At 42.8% G+C, this 15,977-nt stretch overlaps 1 protein-coding gene across 1 annotated transcript in view; it reads left to right on the forward strand.

Annotated features, from left to right (window-relative positions):
* The window catches only part of LOC106815238, a 16,592-nt gene extending 8,076 nt beyond the window's left edge, over nt 1-8,516 (forward strand). Inside the window, exons 3-9 of the mRNA XM_014819671.1 lie at nt 809-985; nt 2,424-2,549; nt 2,904-3,041; nt 3,693-3,890; nt 4,438-4,575; nt 4,818-5,111; nt 5,660-8,516. Of these exons, the coding sequence (XP_014675157.1) occupies nt 2,471-2,549; nt 2,904-3,041; nt 3,693-3,890; nt 4,438-4,575; nt 4,818-5,111; nt 5,660-8,277 (3,465 nt within the window). The 5' untranslated portion in view covers nt 809-985; nt 2,424-2,470 and the 3' untranslated portion in view covers nt 8,278-8,516. The remainder of the gene's footprint in view (nt 1-808; nt 986-2,423; nt 2,550-2,903; nt 3,042-3,692; nt 3,891-4,437; nt 4,576-4,817; nt 5,112-5,659) is intronic.
* The last annotated feature ends 7,461 nt before the right edge of the window (nt 8,517-15,977 follow it).

Here is a 15,977-nt window from a genome sequence, read left to right on the forward strand (position 1 = left end):
GATACGAGGCACGACTTCCTGTTTGATAGACAAAATCTTTAGATAACGGGGCACCGCCTCTGCTAATAGACAAAAAACGTTTAGATACGAGGAACCAGCGAGATGATTGACTTGATATAGTTCAAGAGAGCCCAACTGTTCTCAGCTACATGATCAGGCACATTTGGATGCGTTATCACTAGTGTGATGGTCCTAAACATAATGGCCCCCGGGGAATAAATTAATGGCGCTACAAGTGATATGCAGTAAATAATGTAGTGAGTGATTATTATCTATAAAAATATGCCGAGCTTGTATTGATGTTGGTCGAGTATGTATTGTCGGCCATCCCTGTGTGCTCATAGTGTGCTATGTCCCCGAGGAGTAGCTGCCGGAACGATACCTGGGTAGCGGTCCGGTATAGCGCGAAGCGTACAGCCTGGGTAACTATCTGCCTGATATGGTAGGGTTAGCGGATTAGGGTTAGGGTCAGGGTTAGAGTTAGAGTTAGGGGTAGGTTAAGGTTACGGGTTAGGTGAGGTAGGCGGTAGGCCGACTCCCTTAGACTCGTTTAGTGAGTAGGCGACGCTACGCGTCCCGGCATTTAAGATAGCTAGTAATTTAGTAGCGCAGGGGTACGCGTCGCGGTATACCGGGCAGTACCGCTGGGACTAGAGTCCATCAGCATTACGCTCGGGCTCAGCCAGGTGTTAATGGGCCATTATCATATGCGTGTACGTGTGTGTGTTTGTGGCGTGCGTGAGTACGTGTGTGTGATTATAATATTCTAGCCTGAAACCCCATCACTAATCAAATTATACGTTGCTAGTGGCGCTACCATGCAGAGACTTCGAAGCGCACTGTCCGACCACGGGAAGCTGCTTCCGTTTGTCGCACATCTGTGACGGATCTAACGTTGATGCTCCGCGCGGCGCTCTGGAATTCGCGTGCGGTAGCAATCATGGATTGCAACCACTCTACGACTACGAATGCGCAAATATATTCTGTACGTATAGCAGCAGCTCTGACCACAGGCACTTGGGACAGAGTCAGTAAAAACTGAAAATAATATGAACACACATTCACAAATAGGCCCTACTACCGTACCCCTCTGTTACAGTTCCACTGTTGCGACACTGTATATCAACTTTCCTTCATAAAAACCTATGTAAAAACTAACGCCGAACGCTACCTCACTCGCCGCGGCGAGTGTGCTGTGACGCTATGATAATAATATATATAGATATGCTATATCTATATCCGCTATAGCTATATCTATATCTATATCCGCTCTATATATATTATTATCATAGCGTCACAGCACACTCGCCGCGGCGAAGGCCGCGGCGAGTGAGGGAGCGTTCGGCGTTAGTTTTTACATAGGGTTTTATGAAGGAAAGTTGATATACAGTGTCGCAACAGTGGAACTGTAACAGAGGCGTACGATTTGTGAATGTGCGTTCATATTATTTTCAGTTTTTACTGACTCTGTCCCAAGTGCCTGTGGCTCTGACAGGCGAGCTGACCTAACTGTGTTTATACTGCATCCAGGTCGTGGTGTGAAAAGGAACGAATGGAGTAATAAAGGAAGAAAACGAGAGGGGGAGAGAGAGCGAGAGAGAGGGGCGGAAAGTGGGAACGCGAGAATGGTTTGTAGAGGGAACGAGGAATAGAGAAAGTGAAGAAAAGGAGAAAGAGAGAGAGAGAGAGAGAGAGAGAGAGAGAGAGGTGGGAAGATGAAACATGCGAGAGACATGTTGAGGGAATGTAAAAAAGAGGAGATGGGGGAGAAGGAGAAAGAGAGAAAGAGAGAGCGCACAGGAGAGAAAGGTGGGTAGGTGGAATGCGATAGATAATTGCGAACTGGCAATAGATGTGCGAGAGAAATCAGCACAGATCTGTGAGTGTGCGCGTGTGTACGCGTGCGTGCATGCAAATGTCTTTGTGGATGTGTTATTAGCCGTTATTATTATTGTAGCAATTAATTTGCGAGCCTGAAAGGGTTTATGTCTGGCAAGGTGTGAGCTAGAGACGATGGGAGCGTGTGAAAACCAATATTTGTACTCCCCTAAGTGTCAGAAAATTTTCTATTACAACCCAAGTACAATTCACAGTAAATCCCCTCATTTAACTGTGACTAAATGGGCACATATGTCACTATAGAAGTAAAGGGATATGGTATTATTCTCCCCTTGTTCATTATTATTCTATTATTATCATGCTAGTAGTGTCACTTCTATCCTCTTATGATCTCACGTCATGCCCTATTATCATTTATTATCGCGTGTCCCTGCTACTATAATTAACGTGTGCTGACGGTGTTTCAACTAAAAGCTAGCATGCGTCTTCTGCTGACCTTGAATATCCATTATTATCCCTTTTATTATCTTAATCCAGCTAGTATATGTGAATCGAGTAATGGTGAATTCGTTATTAATTTATAGGGCAGCAGAATTGTACTGAGCCATTTTTTCGGTGCTGGTCGACAACTATGTGCGTGGCCAACTACGAGCTTTGTAACGGCGTGGCTACTTGTAGGGACCGCTCAGACGAGAGCGATGATGCCTGCCGTAAGATTCGTTGATCATAATATTAATTGTATTAAATAATAAACATGCATTTTAAATTTTAATTAACGAATAATATTGTTATTAAGATCCGTGATATAATTCACTGTGATCTAAATAAATTAAAGTTTTAATCAATAATTAATGTTATCATTTAGTTTCATGCTAGATATCTCCGTTTTAAGTGCAGCTATGGTTATACTTGCTTCACTGAAATAGAGCATTAAGACGAATCTGTTTACAGTATTATATATGTTTTGCTAAATATCCTGTTAGTCCATATACACCCTTTCGTATCCACGTGCCTACAATGAAAAGGGATGTCACTGACGACTGATTTTCTCGTGAAATTTTCAGAGGTTAAGATCTGCTCGAGTGACGAATTCAAATGCAGGCGATCGGGTAAATGTATCCAGATGCGATCTGTCTGTAACAAAAAATCGGATTGTAAAGATGGATCGGATGAAGAAGAAGAGTTCTGCCTTACGCTACCATGCACGTATACTTATATATATATTGATGACCATTGACCATCAACATTTCGTGTTCATTGTCCTCGTCCTCGTGATGCCACTATTTAGCCTGCCTAATCCTGTCATCTATCCGTGTTCGCACACGGATGTAAGGTGGTGATCGACGTACACAACAAATATAACACTCTATTATACACTGTGGATTCAACGTTAAGTACATATTGATACCAACACTGCGTTACTCTAACGGCAAACAGCGTTTGGGGCAAAAACTTGCCGGGCAAACGATGTACGGAATCGAAAACAGCCCGTCCATAGCGCACTAAATAAATATACTCTAAGCCAAGACGACTGAATATATTTCTATTTGAAATTTGAAATTTGAAATCCAAAATGTTCTTGACCTATCAGATCATGTATTGGTTTTCACTCGTCAGCTTAGAACTAATTAGAATGCATGTTCACTCGTAAAGTTTTTTGAACTCTATAAAATCCGTAATGATTGTTTGTTTCATTTAATCTGTAATTTAGTTGCATATAAAACTTCTGTGTAAACTAAAAAAATGGCTGATAACGTGAGCACTTTCACAAATGCGTCACTAACAAGCGTAATAAATGCAAGCTTTTAACAATTAGTTTTACATGAAACTACGATGTAAAATATTCATTGCAGATGTTACTACCGAAAAAGCTATCACCGATATTTCCACGGAGGAATTTGATGTATGGACATCGCCACTTCCTTTATTAGAGCAACGCAAGTGCAGCTACTCTCGTATTGCTTGCATTAGCAATTGCACGACCGGGGCATTACCTTGCAATAATGCCAAAGAGTGCGAGGGAGGCAGGGACGAGGAGCTCTGTCCCTTAGGTGTGATATATTTGTTATTTTTAGTAATGTTTTTCAAACATTTATTATTTATCATTTATTGTTCGTAATTTTATTATTTGTTATTATTCAGGACTTGTCAATAATTATTAGGAATTTAACACGAGAATCCTTCCTGCATACAGCGGCGAATCAATTTTTTCTGTGTGGATTTTTTATTTAATTTCTTTCGCGTTGATCTCTCTTATATATATGATATTATTTATTTATTTATATATATATAGATATAATATATAATATATATTGCATTAGAATAGGTTAATGGTACAGTTGTAAATATGCCTGTCGTATTGCCAGGGTAACAGTTGTTCTGTGCATTGACAGCGGGTACGGTACTCCTGATTCTATAGTAGCACCTGAATATCCTGATTGAACCAAAATGCATGGCGCAAGTGTTGTTGGGGAACAATATTATAGGAAAGCGGACAATATCACGCATGCAGCTGCAATAACTTTCTCCGCGTCTGGACTCCTTCCTCTGAGCTGTCAATCACTCATTATGTGGTCGCATTGCGCTTCGTGTTTACAGAATGGATGCAATGTTCAGATGATTTTCCATTCGCGTGCTCCAATAAGGAGATCTGTCTTCCAAGCAGACTCGTGTGCAACGGTAAATCCGACTGTACAGATTTCTCTGACGAGGACACCGACAGCTGTCAACTGTCAGGTATATATACGCGCATCTTGAATATACCAGACGGAACTCGCCCGCGATGTTCACCTTAAACACAATAACTTAATGTGACGCAGCACCATTACTGCCGAACTGATTTTTTTCTGATTGGATTTGATAGTAACTATAATTAAATTGTACTGATGATTAATTTTAGTTCTATCACGTTTAAATCATTGATTTTTAAATTCAATGACCTATTATCCGTTGATGTATTTCCTCGATAAAAATTTCAGGCAAGGATAACGAAGATCACTTCACTGTTGACCGATGTATGTTTGGTGATAGGAAAGAGTTTTCCTGTCGCTCTCGATGCGGCCAAGTGGCAAAAACGCAATGCAGTTGCGACGCCGAGTGCCACTGGTACGGTGACTGTTGCTATGACTACGAAACAACATGTCTTATGGGAATCACCGAGCATGGAAAACGAAGAATTGATGAAATATACAGTTCATTAGCAAAGAAAAAAGAGCAACCTTCACTGAAAGAGTTCATGGCATGTCAAGGTTTTAGCATAAAACCGACGCAAGGTATTAGATCGACAATTATACTATTAATGTCTAATAGATTTTTGTTGTTTATGATAATTGAAATGGTGGGGCACATGTAGTTTCTTTACTATAAGTTGTAAAATGGAGCATAGATTCATTACATCCGTCATCGTCTGTCTGTAAATAGGCTGGAGATTGTGGCAGGTATGACCCAGGTCACACAAGGACAGTAATAATGTCAAATTCTGTACTAAGATTGAATTAGTTCAACAACTTTGAATGATCACGTGTAAAAGGCTACTCACGTGACACGAAAATGTGTACGTGTGTGTCGAGGAGGCACAGAGCAGGTTTAGCAGTATTATCATATAGCCTTATAGTCGGTCGGTGACGTGGCCAGTAGAACGGAGTGATGTATCTCCCAGAGTACTCGTGAGAAAACGATGAATGGATGAATTGAGTTATTTAACACATTGATTCCGTTATTACACATCCATAACCACCACTTAACCATATTAACCACTATTATTATCAATTGTTAATTCTATTAATCATATCTGGTATTACTTAATATGTTTATATTCCAGGTGTCGTTGATTTTTTCCTACTCGTTACCAAATGCCCCGAAGCTTGGGAGAATGCAAACATTCGGAGAAAGTGTGAGAAGGATGGAGACGATTTTGATTCAGAACCCGTCTATCAAACACCGTTCTATGAAGAATCTGGAGACAAGCAAGGGATTACGTACAGAAATATGTTCTGCGCGGTGTGCCATTCGCGCAAGCTGTTGGAACTGCGGCAATGGTTTGCCGAAATGAAATGCGATAGAACCATACGGAACAAAGAGACGATTGAGCAAGGGAACGAAACGAATATTAGTGACCTCATCAAATCGTGTAAATTCCATACTCATCCTCCATGGAACATACAGCATAGGCCTCACTACTGCGTTCTGAAATACGGATACGGCCATTACAACAATATTACCAGCACCTGCCTCGCTAACGATATGTTGCAGCAGCCCACGATCCTAAATAATCTTGCATGGCTGAGCGAGATGTGCGATGCTTACTTCGCACCCGTCGCATCTCTATTTACAGGATATCGCGCTGGCCAGCTTTATCGTAATTCCCATTGTGCGATGTGTAACGGTGTTGTTCGTACATATTGCCCCACTAGATCTTTTTCGCTGGGTCCGTCGATCGAGTTGCCATCCTTCTCGCTCTTGTTGGATTTCTCAACTAGTGTTGATGGAATAAGCTATCAGGGAAGGTCAGTCGTAACGAAGGATAAGAAATGCAAAGGAGGGCAAGTGTACGATTATGACAGTGACACGTGTCTCACTGCCTTCTGCAATCAGGGCTTGCAGAGGCAAGGGGACCGATGCATCTTACCGTTCAACCAATCAGCACTCGCGTCGGATTTTCCTGGCCTGACCTTAACGCCATCTATGGGAGACGCTCTGAGCATTTCACTTGTCGTGGGTGTGAGCTGCGACAGAATTCCCGAACTCGTTGAATTGCCCAATGAATTAATAACGGTGCTTGGTGTCAATTCACATCAGATCATAGACGTTAAACTTACAAATAACGGCGGGAAAGACGACTGCACTAATACCTCGGTGATCAGCTTCACTGTAACCGTTGGAGTGCGATTCGATCGTGATACGTATCGGGCGACTGTAAGTCTCGCGTACATCTGGGACACAACGTCTCGGGCCATCAGATTAAACGCGTTTAATCCAGCGATCGAGGTCGCCTCTGCTAGCCTACAAAACTACGACTTTGGCGCCGCCTATGCGTGTCCGAATGGCGAATTAGTCTCGTATTCCGCTGCTGACGTCACGTTTGTCGAAAACGCAGACGGTGCCGATTACGTCATAGTCAACTCAACGCAGACGATGTACGGCGTGGACAATCTCCTTATCAATGCCACCCGCTACGCAGATGGGCGAACTAGGGTTAGCTTAACGGGATGCGAAAGCGAGTTGCTCATTTGCTTAAAAGTTTCGCTAGACGACGACCAGTATGAAATCGACGGCAATAATCGAGTCACTACTAAAACCGGACACGTGTTGTTACCGTCTCATTACGAATCTGTCGCCAACAGCAGCAGTATCATCGTCTGCGCGTCGCAGTTGAAAACCACCGCCGCCGCCCCGTACTCGAATGTCTCCGTCGAAGAGTCGTCTTTCGAGTCGTACGTCAAAGGAGTTCTGTCGCTCGTCACGGGCGTGCTGTCGCTCGTCTGCCTAGCGCTAACCTTCGCGACCTACTGCCGCGTGCCGGCGATGCGCACGCTGCCCGGAAAGATGGTCATGTGTTTCGTCGCGACGCTATTTCTCGCGCAGCTGCTGCTGCTCGTCGGCGTGCACCGCACGGACGCGCGCGGCGCATGCGTCGTCGTCGCCGTCGCGCTGCACTACCTGTGGCTGTGCGCGTTCGCCTGGATGCACGTGATGGCGTTCGACATCGCGCGAACGTTCGCGCTCGCCAAGCAGACGACGAAGCGACGGCGCACGATGTGGAAGTACGGCGCGTATGCGGCGACGCTGCCGCTCGTCTTCGTCGCGCCGTGCGTCGTAGTGCACGCCGTCGCCACGGCGCCGCGGCTATACGCCGTCACGAGCTGCTGGATCTCGCACACCTGGGCGCTGCTCGGCGCCTTCGTGCTGCCGGCTGCGCTCGTTTTCCTCAGTAATGTCGTCCTGTTCGCCGTCACGGCGCACACGCTGGGCCGCATGGCGAAGGTGACCATGGACGTCGGCTCGACGCTGTCGCCGACACGCCGTCTCGTATTCTGCGCGAAGATGTCGACTCTGTTGGGGTTCACGTGGCTGTCCGGCTTTCTCGCGGCGATATTCGACGCCGCGTGGCTGTGGTACGTCTTCATCGTCTGCAATTCGCTGCAGGGCGTGTCGATATTTCTCGCGTACGTCGTATTCAATAAGACCATATGGAATCGGAGAGGAGGCAAATCCTCGTCGCACAACGCGTCGGGAAGCTGCGATATTACGTGCAGTAGTCGACTTGGAAGTCATCAGCGGCCGACATCCATACCCAGCCTGAGCGAAGATTCGATTAATCTGAGTAAATTGAACGTAGCCACGACTCCGAACCCAGCGTCGTTGAACTGTAGAGACGTAGTTCTAAATGTACCGTCGACGACTACCTTTGTCGAGCACATCCAAATATGTGAAAAATAAAACGAAAGCCGGTAGTAATTGCTCAGCATTCCCTAAAGCAACTGATATAATTTGTCCGTGCTTTTAGCGTGTAGAGTGCATGCGATCGCCCCGGGTAGCATGATATGAAATATGTCCATCTCCGTGTCTCGTATTCGTCTGAGTAGCTTCTAATATAACAGACCTATAGAGCGTTGATATCGTAAATGTAATTATTGTAATGAAATGGACGCCGTCGCTCCTTAGTTAATAACATTTTGTATTGTATAATATATATAATATATGTGTTATGTTATATACACATAATATATGTTATACACACATAATATATGTTATACACACATAATATATGTGTTCAAGTTATAATAAAGCCAGAGTTACATAACGAATCTGCGACGCTCTGTATCTGCTCTATCTAAATTGGAGATTGACTAATAAGTCTCTACATCTCTACAACTACTGCAAGCTCTCGTGCACGCTTCAATCCCTACTCTACAAGACTCTACTTTGCTACAATCTACAAGATGATTCCCGAGTCTTCAACCGTCTTCGAAATACAACATAATTATGAATTGCGAGGCTTTCAGTGTAATTTTATTTAATTTAACTTCATAGTTCGGCAGATGATGTATATGATTGTAAATTGTTGATTATGATTGAAATGCGAGTTTACATATTATTTAATTGCCTCGCGTGTGTAGAATTATTTTCAATATTCAACATTCATCGAGTGCAGCGGGCTCCGTTTGTATCCAATACACTCAGTCACATCATTTATCATGAATCCACATCGATCCATAATAATCGGATTGATAAAAGACTTCATGGTATCTATGATATCTTGATGATATCCATGACGAGTTCACGATATCTATTAAGTTTATATATTTGTTTAGTATATGCGACGTCATCGTTTGTCGACTAAATATATACATGGTAAATCTGTTCATTAAACTAGTTTAATAGTAACATATATATATAGTAAAGTAGTTGGTATGCTACGAAGCATCTGGAGAGAAACATGCTATAGTCATATTTCATATCCATATGTCAACATAGCATGTATGTAATGATGTATCAAAAGCAGGTAATGGTTTATGAAACCAATCTCTCTATTTAATGTGTCTTGTTCCGTCGATGCTACACTACATGATTTATTTTAGAATAGATTAAAGCTGATCCGTTGACTGTGTCGGCCTTTTAAACTTCTCAATCCGGTTTCTTCTGCTTACCACTGCTGAACGCGGAAACGTGTCACAGCCGAAAAGGACATAGCAGACAAGGAAGGTCAGATACCGTATAGGTGGCATACACTTGCACTATATCGTCCATATACATGTAAAAGGCCGCCTTCTGAATTTTTTTGCGTTAAAATTCGGTACTAGAGTGCAGTTATGTGCATTATGCAGGCAAGGTAGATGCCTCGTGGACGTCTCAAAAGTGCGAGAAGTGAGATTGGTCATGTCGTGTAATTTTGCCATTGCGTAAAGTGGCGTAGCCATGGTGACCGGTCCTCCATTATTGTGTTTGAAACGGGATCCGACTACATGCTGAAAGATCCCGAAAACAATCAACAAATGTTTTGAGTGAAGATTGGAATTTAAATCGATAGCCATCAAGCATGAATAAAGTGTATGTCGCGTATCCGCCGAAACTCTCTGAGTATTTTTAATTAGCGTCTGTCGATGCTTCTACTGTATATGCTTCTACTGTACTATGGACGCCTTCTACTGTTGTACGTTGTACACCACATATAGTAACCATCTAGGCTGGATGCAACGACCTGTTGGTGTTGTTACGATGGAGAATTTAATGTAATGAGTGTCATCTGTCGTTCAGATGGTAAAACATATATATGGTGCTGGTGGTATAAAACCTGTATCTGCTGCACATTCCAAAATCCACCTACGTGTTGGTCAATTGTCGGGCAACGATATGGTCCACACCAGCATCTGCTTCACGCCCAGATACCTCAACTGTGCACACTAGAAAAGGCTTCTATTTCAATCGAGCGCATGCAGAACGCGAGCTCTACCACAGTTATATAGATCCAGCGAGGCGATAGACGATCGAGGCAAAATATGCGTCATATCAGCACAGCAGACCGATATTGCACACTCTCGTGCTGTCCCGTGTTCGTGTACATGACTCTTTTAGAGCAAAACCTTATATTTTCTCATTCCTTATGGCAAGACTCAAAAAAAGTTTGGGTAACACTTCTGGGTCAAGTACGTTTTTACTGTACAGCCCATTATGTGATTTTCGGTTAGGCGCCAAAGTGAAAAAATGACAATATTAAAGTTTCAGAACATAATTCTTTATGAAGCAACCATAAACTTTCAAATTGCACTGAATTACATTAAATAAGTATTACTAAAAACGTTCCAGCATGATTTGTTGCCATAAACATTGTTTCATAGTACGAAATGGCTACATTTTGCTCAATTTTAGCCAAAAAATAGCCAAAAATCGCAGTCACTTTGAAAGTAGCTCTAAGTATGATTGCTACTCACTCGCACAATATTGTAGCTAGAGCTACCAAAATTGGCCAGACGTTTCCTTATTAAGTGCTCTAATTGACCCAAGCTTCATACTGATGCCCCCGTGTGCTCTATATGATGCGTAGGGGGGCTGTTGTAACTCGGGGTCAGCCCTACCCCCAAACAGCAGTCTTTTGCTAATTTCGTCAAATGATTATAACTCCTTGAGTAAGTGATCTAGGAAGTTGATTTTTGCGGCTACATAGGTTTTTGACACCAAGGAATTGATTGACCTCATTATTATACATTTTAGAGTTCACCTAATTATAGAGGAAGTATAAGATGTCTGCCAAAAGCGAAATTAAGACATGAATTGTCCCATAGAAAGATGATTGAAGGATATACATGCATCATAAAACTGTACAGGTGGACGCTTTCGTGAAAAATAAAAGCCTACCAGAACCCAGCCTAATCCTATCAAACAATTGGGTTTTTACAAGCATGTGGTAATGTTTTTCTGCACCGACAAAATTTACCACATTTTATCCCAGCCTTAATTGTACCTTGTACTTGTACACTTAGCACATGAACAGGAGACTGACCAATAAGGCTCGAGGGTTTCCCACGATGTTGCGGGTACCAGCTATGCGTGGTCGTTCACATAGCTACAATCTATCTTCTGGCTTCAGTGTCTCAACGTTTTTAAGGTCGAGGTGGCACTCCAATGAATGGCTGATGGTGTAGGCATTGCAGAATTCACGCTTGATATGAGGAAGGAGTTCCTGACTAGTCGGAGGTAGGCTGTGGAGAGAACTCTCTTTGCTGAAGCGGAAAACCTCAGATATTCAGAGAAACATTTAGCATCGCTACCTCTTTTCAGCACTTTCACTAGGTAATGCTCGGCGTTGCGGGTCATGGCCGGAGAGAGGGTTGGTGATTCCTCTAAGTGTTTCTGAAACCTTTCAGGCTCTGCTTTTAGAGCTGCCTTTAGAGCTGTTCTTTGTACCAACTTTGCTGGTTATGTCACACCTTGTAAGACTGTATAGCCGGCAGTACTGCACAGAGACGATTTCCCAGGCGCTGGAACAGGGTATGAAGGGGTTAGGGGTATATATAGAGTTGGATCTCCCATTCCGGCTCGCACTCACAGCTCCTCAAAGTTGTGTTGGTGAAAGTCCGGCATGTGGTAGAGCAGAGCAACAATGCCATCTGTATCATTGGAGATTACAACACGCTACACACAATTTGTGTTCTACATTGAGAGAGTCCAAGACGTGGATGAGTATTCGGAGGTCATATACTTCAAATAGTGCTTTAAGGTGTGGGCAATGCTTTTTCCTGGCCTTGATGGACCATGATGCAATCCAATCCTCGTCTTCCTTGGTCACTTGTCCGAGTACAGTGGGGTATTGTAATGTTTCGGAAGTATTTGAACGAAGATGGCAGTAGATTAGCTTCTCAAGAAGAAGCTTATTCATGTCTAAAGGCCAGAATCTCTCCATCGCCTTTGGTAGAGATGTCAGTGGTTCAATTGAACTGTACTCGATTGGTACAGTTTCAGTGCGCCTCTTTCTCTCGCTATCCGGCACTGAGGGTTCATCTGAGTACATGTCGAACACATAGTCACATCGCCCAAACTGATGGTATACATCCGAAATGGATACAAATGCTAAGAGGAGATCCTTGAAGCTGGAGAGGCTAGACACACGAACCTTACGAGCTGTGGCCATTATGTCTATGAAGCGTATACGTTCTTCCAATGGCTATAGTCATAGTCCTCAGGTATAAGATTAGTCTCCAACTCCTTAATCAACAGGCTCTTTCCTGAGCTGATCATCATCCCGTTCTCATTGAACAGAAGAGGTAAAGGTGCAACATCATATTTTCAGGAGGTCCTCGGTAGTCATAAGGCCACGATCACGGGCGATTTCAATCATTCCCCTACAACATTCATCTCCCTCACTGTTTTCTTGATGGTCTTCTGTGGCTTGTATTGATTTGTTTTCATTGTTTTCAGATTCGATCGATGAATGCTTTCACTAAAATCTTGTGGTTTTCTATACGAATCTTCTGAGTCGAAATGTCAAGTACTTCTCTTCTGCTTTGGCGAAGGGACAGTATGTCATATTTGATGTATTTTGCCATGACCTTCTTTGTCACAAAATTATGCAGCATGGGAAAGCCCCTAGAGGCATGTGGGAGCCTTTCTCTTCAATGAAATTTACCATTGCGAACTGTAGTAGCTTGGGATGACTCGTGGTGGTTAAAGGACTCGTGTGTCCTCTCCATCACATCAGCATATCTCCGATGCAGATTCTTTACTGCCATCATTTCATGGTATATCAAGTCCCATTGAGCAACGTACTGCTTCTGCTTGGCATGCCCGATATGATTCCGTCACTGCATTTAGATGATAGGTTTATACTTTGCTCAAGCTTCTGGTCACCACCGACTGCAGTGAAGCGGCTGGGTTTCTCCTTGATGGAAAAGTTCCCACTTGGGAAGTTGTCATGGACTGATGGTGCAGTTTGAGGTAAACGCCGCATGCCTTCCAGGTAGACAGAGCCCCAGCGAAGATAGTTGGTCGAGTCAAAGGCGGCGAATAGGTAGATAGCACTTTGCACGGCATCAAGATGAAGTTCCCATATCCCCTCACGATCTGCTCTCAGCAGATCATGCACCACAGCCATCATGCGGAGGAACTGAGCCCAGAATGTGCCACGTCCACTGTTAACCCATCTCAGCCGAACGTGGAGCAAGAGCCTTAGTTAGCATAAAAGCTGGTAATGTGCTGACTTACATACATACATATATTACATCCGACTTAGCGCCCCCAGGTGAGACCATGATTCTCTACAACAAGTTTAGCGTCCCCTAGTGAGACCATGACTCTCTATATCAAGCTTAGCGCCCTCTAGTGAAACCATGACTCTCTATATTAAGCTTAGCGCCCCCTGGTGAGACCATGACTCTCTACACCAAGCTTAGCACCCCCTAGTGAGACCATGACTTTCTACATCAGGCTTAGCGCCCCCTGGTAAGACCATGACTCTCTACATCAAGCTTAGCACCCCCTAGTGAGACCATGACTCTCTACATTAAGCTTAGCGCCCCCTAGTGAAACCATGACTCTCTACATCAAGCTTAGTGCCACCTAGTAAGACCATGACTCTCTACATCAAGCTTAACGCGCCTTGGTGAGACCACACCACTCTACATCAAGCTTAGCGCTCCCTGGTGAGACCACACCACTCTACATCAAGCTTAGAGCTCCCTGGTGAGACGATGACTCTCTACATTAAGCTTAGCGCCCCCTAGTTAGACCATGACTCTCTACATAAAGCTTAGCGCCCCCTGGTGAGACCATGACTCTCTACATGAAGCTTAGCACCTCCTAGTGGGACCATGACTCTCTACATCAAGCTTAGCGCCCCCCTAGTGAGACCATGACTCTCTACATCAAGCTTAGTGCCCCCTAGTGAGACCATGAGTCTCTACAGTCTACATCAAGCTTAGCGCCCCCTAGTGAAACCATGACTCTCTACATCAAGCTTAGCACCCCTTGGTGAGACCACACCACTCTACATCAAGCTTAGAGCCCCCTGGTGAGACCATGACTCTCTACATCAAGCTTAGCGCCCCTTGGTGAGACAACACCACTCTACATCAAGCTTAGCGCCCCCTGGTGAGACCATGACTCTCTACATCAAGCTTAGCGCCCCCTAGTGAGACCATGACTCTCTACATCAAGCTTAGCGCCCCCTGGTGAGACCATGACTCTCTACATCAAGCTTAATTAGCACCTCCTATATATGAGCCACCACTCTCCGATTAAAGAAACTGCTAAGAGTAAAGGTATTTGTTCACTTACTAGTTTCTGCATCTCATGACACCCTGAAATTGGGTATAATTGATATATTAATAATTAATATATTAATTAGGCTATGTATAATATATAAATTAATTATATATATATATAATATTATATGTATATAAATTAGTGATAATTAAAATATTGATATAACAATTGATTATATTTTTAAATATAAATCAATAATATAAATCAATAATATAATATAAATCAATAATATATCAATAAAATATTGATATAACAATTGATTATATATTAATATAAATCAATAATATAAATCAATAATATAAATCAATAAATCAATAATTAGATTTGATTTCGACATTTCCATGGAGAATCGCTGACGGGCCACCACTTTCCGATTAAAGGAACTGCTAAGAACAAAGGTAATTGTTTATTTTCTAGTTTTCGTATCACAAAATTCCTTGAAATTGGATGTAATTGACGTATCATCGATTATATATTAATATATATCGATATATCGAGTTTTGTTTAATTCTATGAATAACGAAGACTGAATATGGTAAATTTAGTTATCCACATTTTTCTATGCTGGTTACTGTAACGTTATAAGGACAGACGAGAATTGCCTCAGCTATGCAAGCCTGATTAAGTAAAAATGCACTTTTTTATTTTATTGGACGTCATATTTCGCCAATCATGAATCCAATAAATTTTCACGTTTCGTAAACGTTACATGTTGGATTAAGTTGAAAATCATTCCAGTTGTTATATCAAGTACTTAATTATCAATTGATGTCATATGTTTTCTCATAGTTAATGATATGAAAAATCTTTGCCTTGATGTAGTGTGAGGACCTCTCTTACGCCCTGTAGAGGAATGCCGCAGAAGAGGAGATGCAGAAGCAGAAGAGGCAGAGGGAGCATGATGCACACCGATTCGCGTCGGGGGACTTCTGAGACAAACCATCGTAACTGACTGTTACAGTGTTTTATACTGATATTCCACGTGTTTAAAAAAAATTGTTGTATTTTATTCTAATCGTTTATTGTAAGTTCAATCCCATATGTATGAGCATGTGGTCTCGCGTTTTATGTGTACGACTGCACGGCCAGTTGTCAGAAATTCTCATTTCAGTGCTCATTCAACTAGAACAATTACTAGCACTAGAACTAGAACAAGTAGCTATAGAACTAGAACAAGTAGCTCTGGAACTAGAACAAGTAGCCCTGGAACTAGAACAACTAGCTATAGAACTAGAACAAGTAGGAGGGGGGGAACGGGGGGGTACATTCCCACTTTCCCAGCAAAAAACACCCCATATCCCAGTTCCCAGTAAAATAAAATCCCAATTCCCAGTTCCCAGTAAATTATGTAGACATGTTTCAGGAAATTCAGTAGTTTAGGT

The sequence above is a fragment of the Priapulus caudatus genome, unplaced genomic scaffold (assembly GCF_000485595.1).
Source record: "Priapulus caudatus unplaced genomic scaffold, Priapulus_caudatus-5.0.1 Scaffold1071, whole genome shotgun sequence".
Classification (NCBI taxonomy): Eukaryota; Metazoa; Priapulida; class Priapulimorpha; order Priapulimorphida; family Priapulidae; genus Priapulus; species Priapulus caudatus.